Below are 18653 nucleotides of genomic sequence, written 5' to 3'. Positions count from 1 at the left end.
TTCCAGGCACACCTGGGAATTGGGGAGGCCCTCTCCTCCCTGTCTTCTGGGGAAGCAGTCTTGGCATGACCCAACGCAGTTGGAGGCGAGGGCCCTCGGGAGAGCATAAAAGCTTCGAGGGCCCCGTGCTCTGTGTCCCCCCCGCTCGTGCTGCCGGCTGACAAGACCCCTCTCTTGGGGGATGGGGTACCCTGTGATTAATGTCCCTGCCGCTGTTCCCAGAGCCCAGCTGTTATCAGCCCTGCCCACCCGGCCTTCTCCAAAAGAGGAGCCTCCCTCCGCGCCAACCTGCCCTCACCTTTCTGAACACCATCTTGCAAAATGCCATAAAGACACTTCTTAAAACACATCATTGAATTGCCGCTCGCCCACTGCACTTTATGGTCCTGGCACAGCCTGATTCTTCCAGCTCGGCTTCTGTGCCCAGGAGCTGCTGAAAGCTTCATCTGGGGTCAGGCCTCCCCATCAAAATTTACTACAAACATCTTTTTACAACACCTGTCTCACTGAGCTGTGAAATACACTCGCCTCTCCAGAAAAGAAAGAAAATTAAAACCTATGTTGTACATATTTTATAAGAAAAATAAAACTCACTTATGCTTTAAGTCTGCGTCTGTCCTTCGGGCAGAAGGAGGTGGAAAATGTTATAAATGCATGGGGCACATCCCAGCTGAAGGGCGCTGCTTCCCTTTCAGAGTGAGTGAGAGCGTGGGGGTGGCCTCGATGACAGAGAAAGCTGAGGCAATGACGATGGCCCTCAGTGAGAATCGCTGTTGCCCACTCCTTCCCCATGAATCAGAGACCAGTGCAGGGTGTAGCTAGCTCCTCAGGGATCAGTCGGGCCACACCTCCTAGAGATAAGGACACGGCTCCCCACAGGCTGGCCTCCAGAGGTGTGGGACCATGCACTGGAAGGGGCAGGCTGACAGATGTCCCCAAAGTTGGTGCCCAGCCAGCTGGTGGCAGAGCCAAGAGCTCTGGTTGTCTTCCTTTGTCATCTCCGGGAAGTGGAGCTGTCTTTTGGACTTTGCTGGAGGCTATGGCCATGTGGGCTATGGGTCACGCAGACCAGGCCACAAATACTGGGGAGGACAGTGAAGGAGAGAGCCGTGGGCTGCGTCCTGCCCCAGTTTGCCTGTGGCCAGGCAAGATTTCTCTGCTGCTTCTATGAAACCAGGTGGTGGCATCTGCCAGATGGTGTCTGCTAGGGGACCTGAGCCATCTCCGGGTGCTCCGGACTAGTTCCGTGGGACGCCTGGGGCCTGCCCCAGCCAGAGGGACTCAGCTCGTGGGAGTTTTATGGCATCGGTCTGGGTTGCAGCTGACCAGTGTCTCCACTGTCACGGCAGATGCATTCACTTTCTGGCCCTGGTCCAACTGGATGGGGTATCTTTGTTCATAAATGTGCAAAATGATAAATATGGGGACCCAAATAATTTAAAACGCTCCTCCACTCTCTGTGCCCCAAGTTGGAAAAGAAATATTTTCCCATCCAAATTTGTTCTCCTTTTGTTTTGCTCTCTTTGTGTCTTATTTCATTCAGGAAGGAGTGTGTGTATCTGATACATACATTGCATTTTACGGTTTACAGAATATGTTCACAGCCACCCGCTCATTCACAGCAAGCCTGGGCTCTAAGGTGGGCCTCCGTATTGTAGACGTGAGAAAACGGGGGCTCACAGAGACGGCGTGACTTGCCCATGAACATGATGTTGGGAGGTCAAGAGACCAAATCTAGTGGGACCAAGGAGCAGGAGAGGAATTAAAGCCCCAGCAGCGGCCTGGACCTGGGCCAGCATGTTCCATCTGTGTCTCTCCGTCCCTCGGATGGAGACAAGGGGCGTTCTGTCACAGCACTGCTTCTGTTCTCTGGTCTCGCTCTTCTAGATTTCTCTCCATTTCTCTACCCAAATGCTCTCTCCTACCTCAAGGCTTTTGTACATGCTGTTGCCTCCACCTGGAAGACTGTTCTTAGAAAACTTGCCCTCAACCTCCCGGTCTCAGTTGTTTCGCTCATTGATTCATCCCACGGTGCTCACCCATGCCGTGCATTGTGCCAGGTGGTGGGAATCCAGAGTAAACACGACAGATCCCCGTGTGGCCAAGGTCAAGTAAGGAATAAAGTGCAGACAGTAGGGGAAGGCTACTCTGGGAGAGGGAGATCAGTGAGGAGGGATCTGTAAAGGAAGACCAGGGAAGGGGCACAGCAGGTTCAAAGGCCCTGAGGCAGGGAACAGCCTGGCTTGGCTGTTGGAGGAACTGAAAGGGGATCTGCGTGTGGCCGTGGCTGTGGCCGTTGGCCGAGGTGTGGGGGCAGAGTGAGGGGTAGTGGGGAGGATAGCCGGGGAGGAGGTTAGGGTCTTAGAGTTTGAAATGAACTTTAAACAGAATTACAGCTTCTGACTTACATGTGTGAGCTCCTTGGGCTGCTGTGTGAGGAACAAATGATCGGATGGACATGGAATCAGCTGGGAGTTGGGGACTTCGGAGGGGTCTAGGGAGCAATGATGCAGGCTTGGCCCCTGGCAGGGGTGAGCAGAAGGCTTGGTTTCTGAGGTACTGTGGGGATAAATCTAACAGCTTGGAAGAGAGATGAGGGGCTGGCAGTGCAGCCTCAGGATCAGCTCATGAGCATAAAGAGGGTTCCTGAAAGCATGAAATTGCTGGGAAGACCTAGGGAGAGGGTGTGGATTAAGGAAGAGGGGAGCAGCAAGAGACTTAGAAGGATGGCCAGTGAGCGAGGTGGGATCCAGGAGTGGGGTTCCTGAGACGGACGGAGGGGCTGGGGGTGCTGAGCATGGGAGGACAGGAAGGACCACAGGTCGGGTGGCCGGTGTGGTGTCTCTGACCTTGGCCTTGATGGGGGGTAGGCATGGGAGGGAGGAAATGTAGATGGTGGAGGGGAGGGACGGAGCAGTGAGGCCACCGCTGGAGCGTGGAATGCAGGTTTGAGGGAGGGTTTTGTTTTAAAAGGCCGGGACTCGAGAGGGTGTTTGAGGGCAGACAAGATAGGCCAGTGGAGGGAGAGCTTGTCCTCTGGAAGGTGAGCTGGGCGGCCTCGGCCCAGTGACCTGAGTGTGTGTGGAGGGTGTTCCTGGCTTAGTGGGAGGAAGAGACAGCATCCATGACTGGAGGATGAGTAGGGGAGGCTTGGGAGAGGGGAGAAGAGAGAGGGGGCCCCAGTTTCTAAAGCAGCAGCTAGAGTGGCCGGGAAGACAGGCTACCAGGGGGAGATCAAGAATTTAGAGGGAGGGCCGGCCCGGTGGCTCAGGCGGTTAGAGCTCCATGCTCCTAACTCTGAAGGCTGCTGGTTCGATTCCCACATGGGCCAGTGGGCTCTCAACAACAAGCCAGTTCAATTCCTCGAGTCCCACAAGGGATGGTGGGCAGCGCCCCCTGCAACTAAGATTGAACACAGCACCTTGAGCTGAGCTGCCGCTGAGCTCCCGGATGGCTCAGTTGGTTGGAGCCTGTCCTCTCAACCACAAGGTTGCCGGTTCGACTCCCGCAAGGGATGGTGGGCTGTGCCCCCTGCAACTAGTAATGGCAACTGGACCTGGAGCTGAGCTGTGCCCTCCACAACTAAGACTGAAAGGACAACAATTTGACTTGGAAAAAAGTCCTAGAAGTACACACTGTTCCCTAATAAAGTCCTGTTCCCCTTCCCCAGTAAAATCTTTAAAAAAAAAAAAAAAAAAAGAATTTAGAGGGAGCCTTCTTGGTGGTGGTATTTTCTCTAGCAATTTGCAGCTCCTGGGGCAGACCAGAGAAGTTGGGGGTACCTCCTCCAGGAAGCTGCCCTGGACTCCCCTCTGCTGGGTCAGGCCCTGGGACCTCACCTTACCTCCCACCCCCAGGCTTGGTGGGTGCTCAATAAATATTTATTAACTGACTTATCTGCATTCAAACCAAACCACCAGGGAGAGGCAGAGCCTGGATGGAACTGGCCTTTCCACAACTTGTTCTTTGCTTGTTCTGCCAGTAGCCGAGTGCTTCGCTATGCACCCAACTAAGCCTGTTTGCTTCTCATTTAACACACAAGGGAGCTTTCCATGCCCCCATTTTACAGAAGAGGACAGCAAGGCTTGGAGAAGCGCTTCAGCTCCTTCCAAATACCAGTGCCCTCCCCCAACCACCAACCCCCAAACACACCACGCAAGGAGAATTTAAGTGGGAGCCTTTGGCCTGTCCCGCAGATCATGTATAGGGTCATGTGCCCAGTGGGGAGGGCACCCCTTGAGAAGGGGGCAGGAAAAGGGCTGTGAGCATCGAGGAACACTAGTGACGGGATCATCCACACTAAGTACTGTCCGTGGTAGGGATACCCTTGACCTCTTCGAAAGGATGAAAATGGCACATGTGTGTGGGGTCAGACCTGTATTTGGTGGAAGCACTTTCAGTCTGATCATAGAGCCCCTGGGATGAAGTCAATCCCTAACAGGCCTTGGTGGATCCTTGGTTGATGCCGCCTCCTCTCAGCATCATTCTGAACCCTATGTTTATCCCCACCTTGCCCCAAGCCCTAAATTTTACTCACCCTTGAACATGCTGTTCCAGCTGGCGGAACACCCTTCCCTGCACTGACTGCCTCCTACTCCTCTTCCGAGTCTCCCTTAATCTCCCTGGGCTGGGCTTCCGGTTACTCCTCTCCCAGCCCCCTGACTGTCCTTCCTTAGTGCTGCTCCGAATTTCAACACTTGCTTGCTTGTCTGTGTACAGCCTGGTCAGCCTCTGTCTCCCCTGCTGGACTGTAGGTTCTCCAGGGCCAAGAGCACATCTTCCTTGTTGGGTTGTATCCTCAGCACTGACCGGTGCATGGTAGGTGTCTGTGGAAGGGGTCTGAGCCGCAATTAAAGTGGATTTGGGGTGCTATGAGCCTTTTATAATAAGCCCACCATAGTATTGAGCTGGACTATGAACTGGGCCCTTTCCGTACACATGTGTCCTTGAGGAGCAGTTACTTGGATGGACCTAGTGACTTTGTCAGGTAAAAGGGCATGTGCAGGGGACCAGCCTGTCTCTTGAATACCTGTCCCTTCCAGCCATTTCCCCAGAAGCCTCCAGGAGGAAGCTCCCACCGCTTCCTCTAATGATCCTCCTACCTCTGCACACTTTCTGGTGCTGTTTGAGTCCCTTGTCTGTGGCCTTTGCTGCTTGTTTGCTCCCCCCACCCCCAGTGGTCAGTGGGGGTTGCTCTCATCTTGGAAGCTGTGGTCCAAGGGAGTGAGGCTGAGCTGAGCGTCTGAGCACCCAGGTGGCCTTAGGCCAGCAGGGGGAGCCAACGAGCTGCGAGCCTGGACCACCACTCAGGTAGATGCCTCCGCGGGGCGCTCCAGCTCCTGTGCCTGGTGCTGTGCAAAGGGAAGGCGAGGCCCAGGGCCAAGGTCGGAGCAAGGGAACCAGCCTTGGCGGACCCAGAGTCCATGAGTGGGTGGGGGTGGGGCCCTTGCTTCCCACTCACCAGACACAGGTAGCCTCCTAACCATCCCGAGCCCTCATTTTCTCACCTGTACAATGGGGAAAGTTCCAGCTACTCCAGCTGTTCACACCACCGGGAGAGGCCCCAGCGGGCGTCTGTAACCCGGGAGCCCTCAGCCAGTGCTGGGGGGATGTTGTGAACAGCAGCAGATCTGCTTGGTTCTGTGGCTCTTTGAGGAGGAGGGTTGTCCTGAGCCTTTGCATAATGACAATAATGATGTCACTGATTGATGGTGTCACTGACTGATGGTGGAACTGATTGGTGAAATAACTGATTGATAATGTAATTGATTCAGTGCCGCCAATCTGCCTGGCCTTAGCATGTGTGAATGAGTTTGAAGTTATTCTGCAAGGGTTGTCTTAATGCCCATTCTGTGAATAAAGAAATGAGGGACTTAGAGTTGTAGATGCAGCTGGCAAGTGGCAGAGTTGAATTCTGAACTCAGGTCTGTGGTGCCTGAGAGACTTCCTCCGCCTCCTTGGGCCTCAGTTTTCCCTCCTGAATAAAGGGCCTCCAGACTCTAGCACCCCAGGTGGTATGGCTCCTTCTACCATGCCCCCTTCCCTGGAGCTTCTGGGAAGGATGGACTCCTAGGGCTGGTTTGCATCCTCAGAGGAGGTGAGAGTCCCCATGAGGACGGGGTGTGGGGAAACCCTCAGGATTGCTCCCCTTCCTGCCAGCCTTGACTCTCCTTCCCGCCCACCCCACCCCGCCCCTGCAGCCTTTCTGAAGGGCCTGAGTGACAAGCAGCGGGAGGAACATTACTTCTGCCGGGACTTCATCAGGCTGAAGAAGATCCCGACCTGGAAGGAGACTGCCAAAGGTAGGCCTGCTGGGGAGGCCATACTGGCCACTGGGGGGGCGAGGGTGGGGAGGGGGCCTCTTCAGAGCCAATTCGTGGGAGAATTATACAGACAAGGCCCAGAAAAATGGCAGCAGCATTTATGGAGTGCTTGGTGTGTGCAGGACACTTTGCATGTGTCACCTCATTTAATTATGAATGCAGCCTGAGGCAGGTTTGGTTTTCATCCCCATCCCATCGTTGGGAGGGTGAGCCCAGACCCACCATCACGTGGTGTGGAGCTGGGATTATAGCTGTGGTGGAGCAAATTGCAGGCCTGGAGACCAGTAACCCGGGCAAGGCACTCAGCCTGCCTAGGCCTCAGGTCTGTGTCTGTAAAACGGCAGGGATGACGTTACTACTGTACCTGTGTGCAACGTTGTGGTGAAGATTCAAGAAGACGGCGTGTATGCTGCACACAGTAGGTGCTTAATCAGCATGGGCTGTCATTACCCGTATCACCCGTCACCACGAGGCGGGCTGCTTCTGGAGGGGGAGCCTGGCCTGTGGGCACTGGGGGTCACCCTGCAGTGGGGGCCTTTCTGGGACACCCCCTCACTCCGGCCTCTGCTTGTTCCAGGCTTGAGCGTGAAGGTGGAGGAGCCTAAGTACAAGAAGGACAAGCAACTCAACGAGAAGATCTCCCTGTTCCGAGGCGACATCACCAAGCTGGAGGTGGACGCCATCATCAACGCCGGTGAGTGCGGCTGGCTGGCCGGAGCCAGAGACCTGGGTCATCTTGTCACCTTCGTTCTGGTCTGTCATGCCAGGCACGGGGGGTGCCACCTGGCTCCAGTGAGGCTCTAGTGGCCGGACGAGATGGCCTGCTGGCGCCACGGGCGCGCAGTGTGTTGGCCACGTGGACTCTTCTTCCCTTGAAACCCTGACCGGCTGTGTCGGGGGCGCCTTGGCTGAGCTGCCTCACAGCTCTTGAGGCCCATTAGCGGCTGGGAAGAGAGAGCCTGGCTGGAATTGCGCCGGCGGCCCTGCCAGGAAGGCGGAGCCCCTGACCACCGCTCTCCTTTCTCTGCCTCCCGCCCACCCTGTGTCCCCTTGCCCAGCTTCCTGTGGTGGCTCCTGCTGGCTTGGCAGTTTGCAGTTTATTGTGATGCCAGGAGGAGCCGGCTGCTCTCTCCCATCTTGGGGGAGGGAGGAAGGTGGCTGCGTTGTTCTCGGTACTGGTTGTCTGGCTGAGGTCAGGAGTGCAGTGTCAAGGGTCCATCAAGTTTAGCAGGGGCACAGATGGTTTGTGGGACAAAGGTGAGTGGGCTGAACCTAGCCCTTGCTTGCCTGCTTGCCGAGCATCACAGGAAGGAGCCTCCTTCTTGAAGGAAGGTTTGGGGACCTGGGCAGACCCTTGTGTCTTGGGCTCCCACTCACAGTGAAACCCTGCTGTGCCAGCCACCTCCTGCCTGCGCCATCTCCAGTCTCCTTTTTCTCACCCTTGCATCTGCAGCCATTGTGTCGGACCCCAGTGCCGGCCAGGGAGAAGGGCTGCCGAGGGGCTCTGGCCCATGGCGGTGCTGATGCTGATCTTGCTTAGTGACAAGACTCTTGGGACCTGGAGGGAGGTGGCCACTTACCTGCTCTGGGCCTGCTTATTTGTAATCTGGGTTGCATTTCTGACGGTGGCCTCACTCTGCATGTCTGCCCCGCCGCCGGTGTTTGTAGAACTGTGCAGTCACACAGGTGTTTTGTCCCCCTACATTGCCTGTTCCAGTTGCACAGGTGAGCAGTCACATGAAGACAGGATTCCAACTTGGAGCAGAGGGTCACCTTTGGGTTTCTGTTGCTGCGTTTGCTCTGTTTCCCGTGAGCCTTTAGGATGGTGGATGGCAGCGAGGCCTGTGGGTCCATCTGGGGAGACACAGAGCTAAGACAAACCAAGCTGGGTTGACCGATGTCATAGCAGCCTAGGGGAGAAGGGCCTTTTTGCTGCCTGGACCTAGGATGTGTTGGCCTGGGTTAGAAAGACGGAGGCTGAGGGGACAGTCCAACAGGCCTGTGGGGCTGCCCTGCCCAGTGTCCCCGGCCCTGTCAGTTACTGGCAAAGATGTGGGAAGCACCCTGCTGGCACTTTTCCATGCTGAGCTGCAAAGTGGCCAGAGGGAAAAGTGGGGCATCTTATCAGCTCATTCCCAGCCAGGTTGGTGGTTGGAGGGCCGTGAGGGAGGGTGCGGGGACCAAAGCAGGGTGTCATCAGGATGTAGATGGAGCAGGTGGGGGCTCGGAGGGCTGCGGGTGTGATTAATGGCCCTTCCTGTGTGCCCTTGTGCCTGGCCAGCCTCCGAGTGCAGCAGCTCTGGCAGCCTGTCACGTGCACACAGAAACACTTTGGTCCTGGCTTCATTTGACTGCACTGGGCTGGGAGTGACAGCGTTTGCCATGTTTCTCCAAGGACTCCCTTCTCCATGTACCTGCCTGGGCTCCTGTTTCCTCCTCTGCATGATGAGAGAGGTAGAAAACCCAGCTGTGGGGGGTTGGGGCCATTAGGAGCTCATGCTCATGAACTGGGATGCTCATGCAATGCCTGGCATGAACTAAGGGCTCAGCACCTGCGGCTGTTGTTGGTGGTGGAATTGATGCCATCGCCATCAACCCTGTCCCAGCAATGAAAAGGGATGCTGGGTGCCTCCCCCAGCTGAGCAGCTTTCTCCTCTCTCTGCTTGCTTCAGTTTACCTAATACCTCTTGACCTGTTTTCCTGGGATCTCCTTTTTTCTAGAAAGAGTATCACAGGAGGGAGGACCCAGAACCTGCCTGGAACCCCAGGGAATGGCTGAGAATGGCCCTGGATTTGGGGGTCCCACACAGAACCCACGCCCCCTCCAGGTCCTCTGAGCAAGTGTTTGCCCGGCTCTGGTCTTCCAGTGGCCTTGACACTGGTCAGACCTCATGGGTCCTTGGTGGTCTTGGCACGGGTATACACACCGGGGGTCCTCAGGCATCATTTCTGGGGGCCCTGGGGCTTCATCCCTGGCGGCCCCACTGCCTTAGCTCAGCGCGGCCCACTGCCCACCAGGGGGCAGCAGAGATCGCAGTCCCCGCGCCCAGTGGCGCCAGTAAATCAGCCTGTTTATTAGCGGAATAAAAGTCGCGGCGTCGCGGGGCTTTTCCGGGCTGCATAAATCTGGTCCGCGCCTCGTGAAACCCATATGTGCTTAATTCATATGTAAAGTTTCAAGCAGGAAGAGAATACGTGTCCATTAAATTCTATTTGACTTGATTATAATCATTAGCCGTGAATAATTGCTTCTCAGTGACGACCGCTGAGCCGCCACAATGGGGAAAAGGAGGGAGCAATTATCTCAGGGTGGAGATTTTAAAATTTTTATTTTTGAAGCCAAGGGCAGTATTGGCCCCGCGGGGGTTGGTGGCCCTTGGGGGCTGGTGCCCCGTCGGACTGGGTTTGGGGGATTGAGGTCAGCTGCAGAGCTTCTGGATTTTGTGGGGGTGTTTTAGTCCCTGCAGTCAAATGGGGGGTGTGCAGGTGAGGTGCCATCACTGCCTGGGCCTTGCTCCAGCTGCAGGGACCACGGAGGGGGAGGCGTCAGGGGAGCTGGGAAGGGCCTGTGAGACAAACAAATGGGTGTCAGGACCCCTCCATCCTGATGAGCCTTGGACTGGGGTGGGCACTGGGGTGCCCAGCCGAGGGCACTCTTCCTGCCCCTCTGGAGGACCCTGGGGATCCTTGGCTTAGGCAAGGGCCAGGTACCCTCCCTGACTCCGCCCCACAGAGGGGGCTCCCCCGCCTATGGCCTCTCTCTGGACTTTGGAAAATCAGACTCTGTTTCCCAACTGGCCCCCTGGCATTGGAAGTCCAGACTGGTTTTTACCCCACTTTGCTGATATTTGAGATGTGATTGGTGTGTGTGTGTGTGTGTGTGTGTGTGTGTGTGTGTGTGTGTGTGGTGTGGTGTGATGTATGCGATATGGTTTGTGAAGGGAGGGCTGGGGCACAGAGTAGAAGGGGATGCCTGGCTGGTAGGTGGCAGGGCTTGAAGTCACAGGGGGCAGGACCAATATCCCCAAGGTCCCAGGCACGGGGCAGGTGTCTCTGGACCCTCCTCAGCCCTGCTGGCCAAGGCCACTTGGCTCAGGCAGCACCCGGAGAGTCTCAGGTTCCCGCCATCTGTGCTGGCCATGGCTCCTGCCCACGGGGGCACGCAGCATCCATCTTAATTATTTTGGGTTGCTACGCTGGCAAGATAAGCCAGGGAGTGCTTGCAGGCCCCCGTTCTGGAACAGGAGATTCTGAGGGGCAGTGACTGCCTCTCCAGCTTGGCTTATGATCCCCAGGCTGTGTCTGGGGAGAGCCCTGCCTGGCATCTGCTTCATGTTTGGGGGTCTCCAGCGGGGGGGTTCTTCAACTTCTAGAGTGTTTGCATCTTCTCTTTGCCATGGGGGTGTGTGACCTTGAGTGGGTCACTTCCATGTCCTTGAGGGTCCCAGCATGCCAGGCCTGTGATTGTGGGCCCCTAGTTCCCAACAGACAGCCGAGTTCTAGACAGGAAGTGTCCCAGCACAAAGAAAGACCCCCATTCTTGGCCAGCGTAGGAGTTGGGCTGCAGGCTTTGGCCTTCAGGCGTAATGGGACAGAGCAGGGATGAATGTGATGCTTTGTGCAAAGACAGAAAGAATCTGTCACTTCGAGGTGTCCCAGGCCAGCAAGTCAGGGCTGTGGGCACAGAGGCCAGGAGCTGAGTTGGAGTCCCAGTGTTCCTGCTGGCGGCGCTGTGGCCTCTGGCTAAGCATGTCTGAGCCTTTGTTTCCTCATCTGAAAAATGGGTCATCAGTGGCTCCACCCATGGGAGTGCGAGGAGGAGATGAGTCAGGTCCTTCCAGCACTGGGCCCAGGGCCTGGCACAGAGGGAGCCCCCAGGAAATTATTAGTAGGAAGTCAAGAGCAAGAGCAACTAAGTAGAATATAATGTGACAAAGCACTGGAAGCAAGGTCTGAACAAAGTGCCACGAGACGCCGCAGGGACCAATTAATTCTGCGGAGAGGTGGCGGGAGGCGAGGGGGGTCAGTGAGAACTTTGAAGGGCCCCGGGCATGCGGGCCAAGCCGTGCAGCCTGGGTGGGAAGCCATGTTTCACAGCGACAAGTTGGCCTCACTGGGAGTTTTTTAAGCCGCTTATTTATTTAAAATAAGGCATGAAGTGGTACTCTCTTTCCTTAAGTCTTGGGGCTTTGATTTGTGGTCTGCCAGCTGCTTATCGTCCCCCTCCCCCACTCAAGCCAGCCAGAGTCCTTGCTTCATCCCTCTGCTGCCTGGAGGGCCCCGAGGAGCCCGGCCCCCTCGCTGTCCCTGGGCCACCACTTGGAGTCAGTGATTTAGAGACCGCCTTGATGGACTAGCAAGCAGGGGACTGAGGGACACGACTGCCTTGTGGGAAGTGATCTGACGCTAAACTGTCGCCATAAATCGCTTTATCTGTCACTTCAGATTTAAATGTGTTTGCTGAGGCTTGCTGCCACTGCCAACAGCAGCAACCTCTCCGCAGTGAGCAGGGAGGGTGGGTGCCTGCAGGAGCCTGTGAGCAGCAGCAGATCTTGCTGGGCCCTGTCCCCTGCGGAGCACAGCGTGATGACCCTTGGTGCTGACCTGATGCATCTGTGAGGCAGGCAGGATTGTGACGCCCATTCTCAGCGATCAGACCAAGGCTGGGAAAGAGATAACACTCCCTGACCTGGCAGGTGACTGAGTCAGAATTTGAACTCATGTGTGGCCTTTCTTTCTTTCATTCAGCAGGTGTATGTGGCGGGGCTATTGTATACCAGGCATTGGGATACGCCCTGGGCTACAAAAGACACAGTCTCTAATTCCAAATGTGGGGTGAGACATGTGAATGGAAAGGGACATCAAAATGTATGAGGGGGGCCGGCCTGGTGGCTCAGGCAGTTGGAGCTGCGTGCTCCTAACTCTGAAGGCTGCTGGTTCGATTCCCACATGGGCCAGTGGGCTCTCCACCACAAGGTTGCCGGTTCAACTCCTCGAGCCCCGCAAGGGATGGTGGGCTCTGCCCCCTGCAACTAAGATTGAATATGGTGCCTTGAGCTGAGCTGCCTCCTGGATAGCTCAGTTGGTTGGAGCGCGGGCTCTGAACCACAAGGTGGCCAGTTTGATTCCTCAAGTCCCGCAAGGGATGGTGGGCAGCACCCCCTGCAACTAGCAACGGCAACAGCAACTGGACCTGGAGCTGAGCTGCGCCCTCCACAACTAAGACTGAAAGGACAACTTGAAGCTGAACAGCACCCTCCACAACTAAGACTGAAAGGACAACTTGACTTGGAAAAAAGTCCTGGAAGTACACACTGTTCCCCAGTAAAGTCCTGTTCTCCTTCCCCAATAAAATCTTAAAAAAAAAAAAAAAAAATGTATGAGGGATGGGAGTGCTGCCTGCAGGGTTGCAAGGCAATCAGGAAGGCTGCCTGGAGGAAGCAGAGCTCTAGATAAGAGGGCGAAGCTGAGTTAGAAGTTGGACAAGGGCATTCCAAGGGCAGAGAGGCAGAGCATTGGCAGGGAGAGGGGAGGTGAGTGGGACTCAGAAGCTCTGAATATGTGACCGGTCCAGAGCAGAGGCTCTCCCTCCAGGTCGAGGCTGTACTCATACCCCATGCCACCTTTCCTGGCCTCCTAGAGTTATAGCAGCCCTGTGATGTCAGTGGGGACACTGAAGCTCAGAGACTTGAAGCCACTTGCTTAAGGACACACAACTAAATAGCAGTGACCTTAAGCGGAGGGGAGCTTTGCCAGACTCCAGAGCCTCCAGGAAATCCTATTTCATTATTATTTATTTATTTTGGGGGGCCGGTGGGAATACCTCTTCTATGTTCCTTTTTCTTTTCTGGTTGCAAAATTTGGGTCCCCAGAGTGGGTGTATTGTCATCTGTCCTTGCTACAGGGGAACAGAGAAGTGGTTAGGTCCTTCGGCACAGCGGGTGGGCAGTGCAGAAAAGGTAGGACCAACATCTGGGTCCAGGGGTGTTGGCTCCACGAGGCCTTGTGCTGGGCTCTCGCCTAGTGGCTCATTTGGTTGTCCTGTGTCCCAGACCCTGTCCCCAGCTCGCCCCACAGAGCCCTTGCTTCTGGGCCAGAGGCAGCTTGTTATCGAGTGCTCCCTCTGCGCCAGGGGTTGCACCCCAGACTACACATGTCACCTCATTTCCCCCATTTTACAGATGAGGAGGCTGAGGCATGCTTGGAGCCACAATGCTGGTAAAAGGCAGAGCAAGAAATCAAACCTTCCCCTTTGGGACTTGGGGTTTAAGAGAGATGCCATCAGGTTTGCTTTTTCAGAAGCTCCCTCTGCGTCCCGGCTGGGAGTGAGAGACACAGTGGATGGCGGAGGCCAACTGGGAGGCTGGGGTTCAGGTCGCCCCCTCCCTACATTGGAAAGCCCAGAAGCCCTGAGAAAGTGCCAAGGTCTAATTTCCACCGCTGCAAGAGGAAGGCGGCTCATTTCCACAAGGTCGGGAAGCGGTTACATAAATTCATAAATGATGGATTCCTCCTGAATTATTGAGATTCCCTGGAGGGCTTAAAGGGCCTGGTCCAGAGAGTCGAGTTCTGGCTGGTGGGTGGGACTGTCGGACCCTGGAAGGTCCTTCCATCCCGAGGTCTCCTGCCAAGTCTCCCCTTTATTAGTCAGATCCTTCCATAGGGACGTAATGGGCGACCCGAGACCCTGAACCAAGGACCCTTTGTCCTGGGTCTCAGTAAATGTTTGTTGAATGATGGAGTGATTGATCGGATGCCTTTGAGAGTTGGTCAGGCAGCGGGACAGACTGGGTGAACTAGTGACCTCCTGGGTCCCCTCCTCCGGCCCCAGCCCAGACCCTACCCTGCCCTTTTGGTGGTCAGGGCTGGAAGGGCTAATGCCTGTTACAGGTGAGGACAGCGGTGAACACATGGGAGGTTCCTGGCTCTGTGTCAGGCTCTGGAAATACAAGGCTCAGTGACCCAGTGCCTGTGCTCGAGGCATTTGCAGTCTCAGATGAAGATAGGAGATACCTGAAGCGCAGGGAGGGACGGTGACCTGCTCAGGGTCACACAGCAGGAAAGCCGCAAAGCCTTCCTGACTGCCTGCACAGGGCCCTTTTTCTCTCCATCCTGACAGATCACGGTCAGGAAGCACCTGTGAGGCTCTGCTGCCCACTGCCCCCTGCCAAGAGGCCCTGAGCACGCTGTGTCCAGCTGCCCCTGTCCTTGAGGCCCTCTGGCCTCAGTACCCGCACCTGTGCACCCGCCGGCATCCCCAAAGCGCTCTCCACACTGAGCACTGAGCTGAGGAGGCCAGAGCTTGTGAGAATGTGTGTGTTTTGAAATTAATGGGGACATTAAATTGGCCAAGCATGAAAAGGGCTTGCTCTCCCGGAGAGATCCGCCAGCGCGTGGCCAAGGGCTGTCCGGCCAGCTTCAGGCCTCCCCAGGAGGCTGTGGCTCGCCTGCCCACTTAACGGAAGGGCACCCTGTCCCTAGGAGGTGAAGGGGTCTGGTGCGGCATGTGGAAGCCACCGGGCAACACCCACCTCCTCCAGGAACTGGGTGGGTTTCCCTGACCTCCCTTTCAACACCCATCCTTATGCAGACAATGCAGTTTGCAGGGGTGCTGAGTTGAATATGCTCTCTCTAGACCCCTAGGGTGGGCTCACATGCACGCTCACCCTGACGCTGGGGCCTCCTGGGTGAGGCCTGGCCTGGTCCCAGCTTGAGTTGGTCTCTAGGACATCACAGGGCCTAAAAGAGAGTCAAAGGATCCAGTCCTGTTTCCTCACCTCCCACCCCAGACGGCCCCCCATCTGCTTTGGAATCTCCATCACAGGACCCTGCGTTTGGGAGTTACAGTCTTGAGTATGAGTCTCAGCTCCACTGTATACCAGCTGTGTAACCTCTCAGCCTGTTTTCTCATCTGTAAAACGGGTAAGAGGGCACTAGGACCCACGCCGTTGGGCCGCTATGAGTGTGGAAGGAGACAGCTGGTGGAGAAGCTCAGTACAACACCTGGGACAGAGGAAACGCTTGCGAAAATGCCAGCTCTGTGCTCGTTGCTGTTGCTGCCTCTCCGGGAGCACTGCTCAGGCTCTCAGGACACGGCCTGCTGTCCACCCAGCACTTGGTTGGGCTGGGGACAGGGGATGGGCCCTCCATCCGCCGGGCAGGCTGAGGGTACCTCCTTCCTTTGGTGAACTGAAGAGTCTAGGCCCAGGGTGATCGAGGGCCGGGCCCCTGCTGTCCGTCAGTCTTTTGTATTTGGCGTTTCCTGACTGTGAGGGTGCAGGGTAAGTGGGCTAGGCCCCTCTAGGCCCCTCCCTTGCCTCTGCAGCAGGGCTCTGAGTATCTGCTCTGCCTTCTGTGGGGAAGGGTGTGTGTGTCACACGGGAACAGCCTGTGTGGGGCCAGGAGGTAGTGGGGCAAGACGGGGCGTGCTCTCCCTCCCTGGGAGGCCTGTGATGGAAGCACTCGCAGCCAGGGCTTGGTGGCCGTGGCTGAGTCTGAGCTGGCAGAGCCTAAGGGTCTCGGGCTCCCCTGCAGCCTCCAGCCTGTCCTCCCGCTCCCCTCCTCGGGGCTCCCTGCACTTCAGAAGCTCACCTTTTGGGCTCATCTATTTGTTTTGCAAAAGATTTGTCCTGATTCTTCCTTAGGCCCAATGGCAGCCCTGTTTCCAGTGACTGTGGTAGCACCAACACAGGCCCCCTTTCCCTGCAGTCTTGATTTACTGTTTGTTGAAAGGGAGCAGCTGTCCTGGGGAGCGGGCAGCCCGGCCTGAGCTGGAGGCCCCCGGGTGTGGTATGGGCCAGTCTTGGATGCCCTGGAGGCCAGGGCCATGGCTACTCACAAAACAGACTACAGTAAAATCCAGTTCCACTAACTCTGCTTCTCCAGGCCTCAGTTTCCACATGTGCGATTCATAGAAAGATTAAGAGGAAAAAACGAATTACTGCCTCCAATGCCTTGCGTGCTGCAGGGGCTCAGTAACGATAACTGTTCTTATTAGTGAGGCATCTCACTCTCCTGCCCACTCAGCGCGAGGCCTTGGAGGCGCGCAGTCCTCTCATGCTGGGACTCCAGGCCGGGACTGGACTCAGCACGTGGCTGCTGCCCACTGCGGTGCGGGCGGCCTGAGAGCACCTTCCCCACAGCTCCTGTGGCCTCCGAAGACCCTTGGGTGGAAGCAGGCTACCCAGTGGGTGAAGCTACGTGTGGGACTCTTGCTCCTTGCACAGGAAGCAGGGGAGGGGCACAGCTATTTATGTGTACGTGCGGGTGTCAGGAGGCAGAAGCCAGTGAGGACTTGGGAACTGGGAGCTTGGTGGCTGCATACCTGGGGGAGGACAGGTAGTGCGAAGTGGAGCCGGATTGGCAGTGGGCGTGGGAGGCAGCAAGCACAGATGCGGCTGAGGGTGGTGGCGGGTGGTGGACGCCGCCGGCCTGCGTCCACCAGGACACCCGGCTGGCACCGCTGCTTTGGTTCATTAAAACCGCATCAGCTGCACCCCGCTCCCAATGGCAATAAGTAGTCCTTGTAGAGCAGCACCCACCCTTCTCTCCACTGCTGCTTCCTCCCCCTCTCGGACATTGTAAGTGCCATAAAAATAGGAGCTTAGCTGTGCATAGCATGTGGGAAGAGAGAGGCCCGGCTGTCAGCCATTCCCCTGCCAGCAGGGCTTGCGTCTGTTTTATTATTGCCGCCTGGCTGTATTTCACGATGGTTTAAACATCATCAAACGCCACATCCCTTTTGAAAAGCGAGAGCTACCTTACTGAGGATGTTGAGGAGAAACAGGAACATTAAAATCTATGAAGCAAATGGCCCAGAATTGACATTTGCGACGGGAGCTTTGCAGCTTTGACTGTCATAGGAGCTAAATCCCGTCTGGCAGCTGGCTGGGAACTTTCCTGGGTCATGGCCTGAAGATTTGGGGTTTGACAGGGAGGGAATCAGGGCATTGTAGGCAGGGCCAGGGGGTGATGGAATTCCGGGGGTCACCTGGTCACCTCTCAGTGCCTCCTCAGCCTCGATCTTGACACAGCTTCAGCTCCCTCCTAACAAGTGGGGTGGGAGTCCCCTCTGGTACAGAGCAGGGTGCTGGGATCTGGGGCTCGGGGGTGAGAGTGGGGGGTGTCAGAGGACAGACAGGACAGGGCTGCCATGGCCACTTATGAGCTCTTGTGACCTTGACCAGGATACACCTCTCCTCTGAGCCTTGGGTTCCTCAGCTGTAAACCTTGCAGAGCAAAGTCCCTTCCAAAGGTAGTTCAGAGGATCGAGAGGCTGCATGCAAATGCAACAAGTCATTGGAACTCAATAAATGGGGACTGTTATCACTGAGAAAGTGGGTGTTTGAGCTGGAATCGATTTTTTAAAATGTTTAACCTACCTATTTCTACTGAAAAATAGGTATAATAAAATCAAGGAACCATGAAAACAGACACAAAAAGACAAGGGACAAGGGATGACGCTGACCTGGGCACCTGATAAGGATGTGCCCCATGCTCAGCCATGCCTGGAGCCCTTTGGCCTGCACGTCCTTGGCACATGCTTTCGAACCTGCCAGCCTCTTGCTGGATTCCTGGTTGTGGCCCTCCAGTCAGCCCTACCACCTGCCACTCGATGCTGGTGTCTGGTCTATCAAGGGAGGCAGTGTGGCTTTGTATTTTATGCCTACACTTGTATTTTATACTCTTCATGACTGGTTGGGGCAGCTTGGCTCCTGGCATCTACCTTGGTCCCAACCAAATTAAAACTAGGCTGAGCAAATCTATTACAAATGAATATAAAATGTGGCTTTGAGCTTCCTGGCAGCCATAGCGAAATGGGAAACAAGATTTTAGGTTCTATAACTCCATACTTGGAAATAAATTTAAACTTCAGCTTAATGACTCTTTTTATTTCTACATTCTCCCTTTTTTCTCCATTCTCTCCCTGTATTACCCTTACCAGCTGTTCTTTATTTTCCCTACAGATGCTTCTTACCTTGTTCCAGAGCCCTCTCCAGTCTCCCTCCCTAAGTGCACCTTCCCTCACACGGTTTTGCTTGCAACTTGGGAGGTGCCTTCTGCCCTCTTATTTGTTGCTGTCCTTTCCCATGTCTGCCAGCCTGGCCTCTGGGCCTCTTGCCTTGCCCAGGCCCACTGGGTCTGCCACTGTAATTCCTCTCAGATGAGCCAGTGACTAATAAGGGTAGCCCACGGGGGGCCGGCAAAATCTTTCCCTCCTTAATATGGCAGTTTAAAAATGTGTCACCATCGATTTGAAGAAAAGACTTGTTCCTGCTGAGAAAAGCGGCCTAGAGATTCGTTTCGCCTTAGGAATCACACAGGCAGCTG

The 18653-nt window shown here is 55.7% G+C and overlaps 1 protein-coding gene across 6 annotated transcripts in view; it reads left to right on the top strand.

The window, feature by feature from the left end:
- MACROD1 (mono-ADP ribosylhydrolase 1) overlaps positions 1-18653 on the top strand; it is a 143931-nt gene that overhangs the window by 4557 nt on the left and 120721 nt on the right. For 5 of the 6 annotated variants that reach the window (XM_074336540.1, XM_019717847.2, XM_019717848.2 and 2 more), the window contains exons 2-3: positions 6201-6302; positions 6901-7017. In XM_074336540.1, the coding sequence (XP_074192641.1) occupies positions 6201-6302; positions 6901-7017 (219 nt within the window). Of the gene's footprint in view, positions 1-6200; positions 6303-6900; positions 7018-8604; positions 8778-9044; positions 9546-18653 lie in introns of those variants that run through there. The other variant, XM_019717846.2, reaches the window with a different exon arrangement.

The sequence above is a fragment of the Rhinolophus sinicus genome, linkage group LG06 (genome assembly GCF_036562045.2).
Source record: "Rhinolophus sinicus isolate RSC01 linkage group LG06, ASM3656204v1, whole genome shotgun sequence".
In the NCBI taxonomy this organism is placed as follows: Eukaryota; Metazoa; Chordata; class Mammalia; order Chiroptera; family Rhinolophidae; genus Rhinolophus; species Rhinolophus sinicus.
Note: the sequence above shows the minus strand (reverse complement) of the source record. Positions and strands in the feature narration are given on the sequence as shown.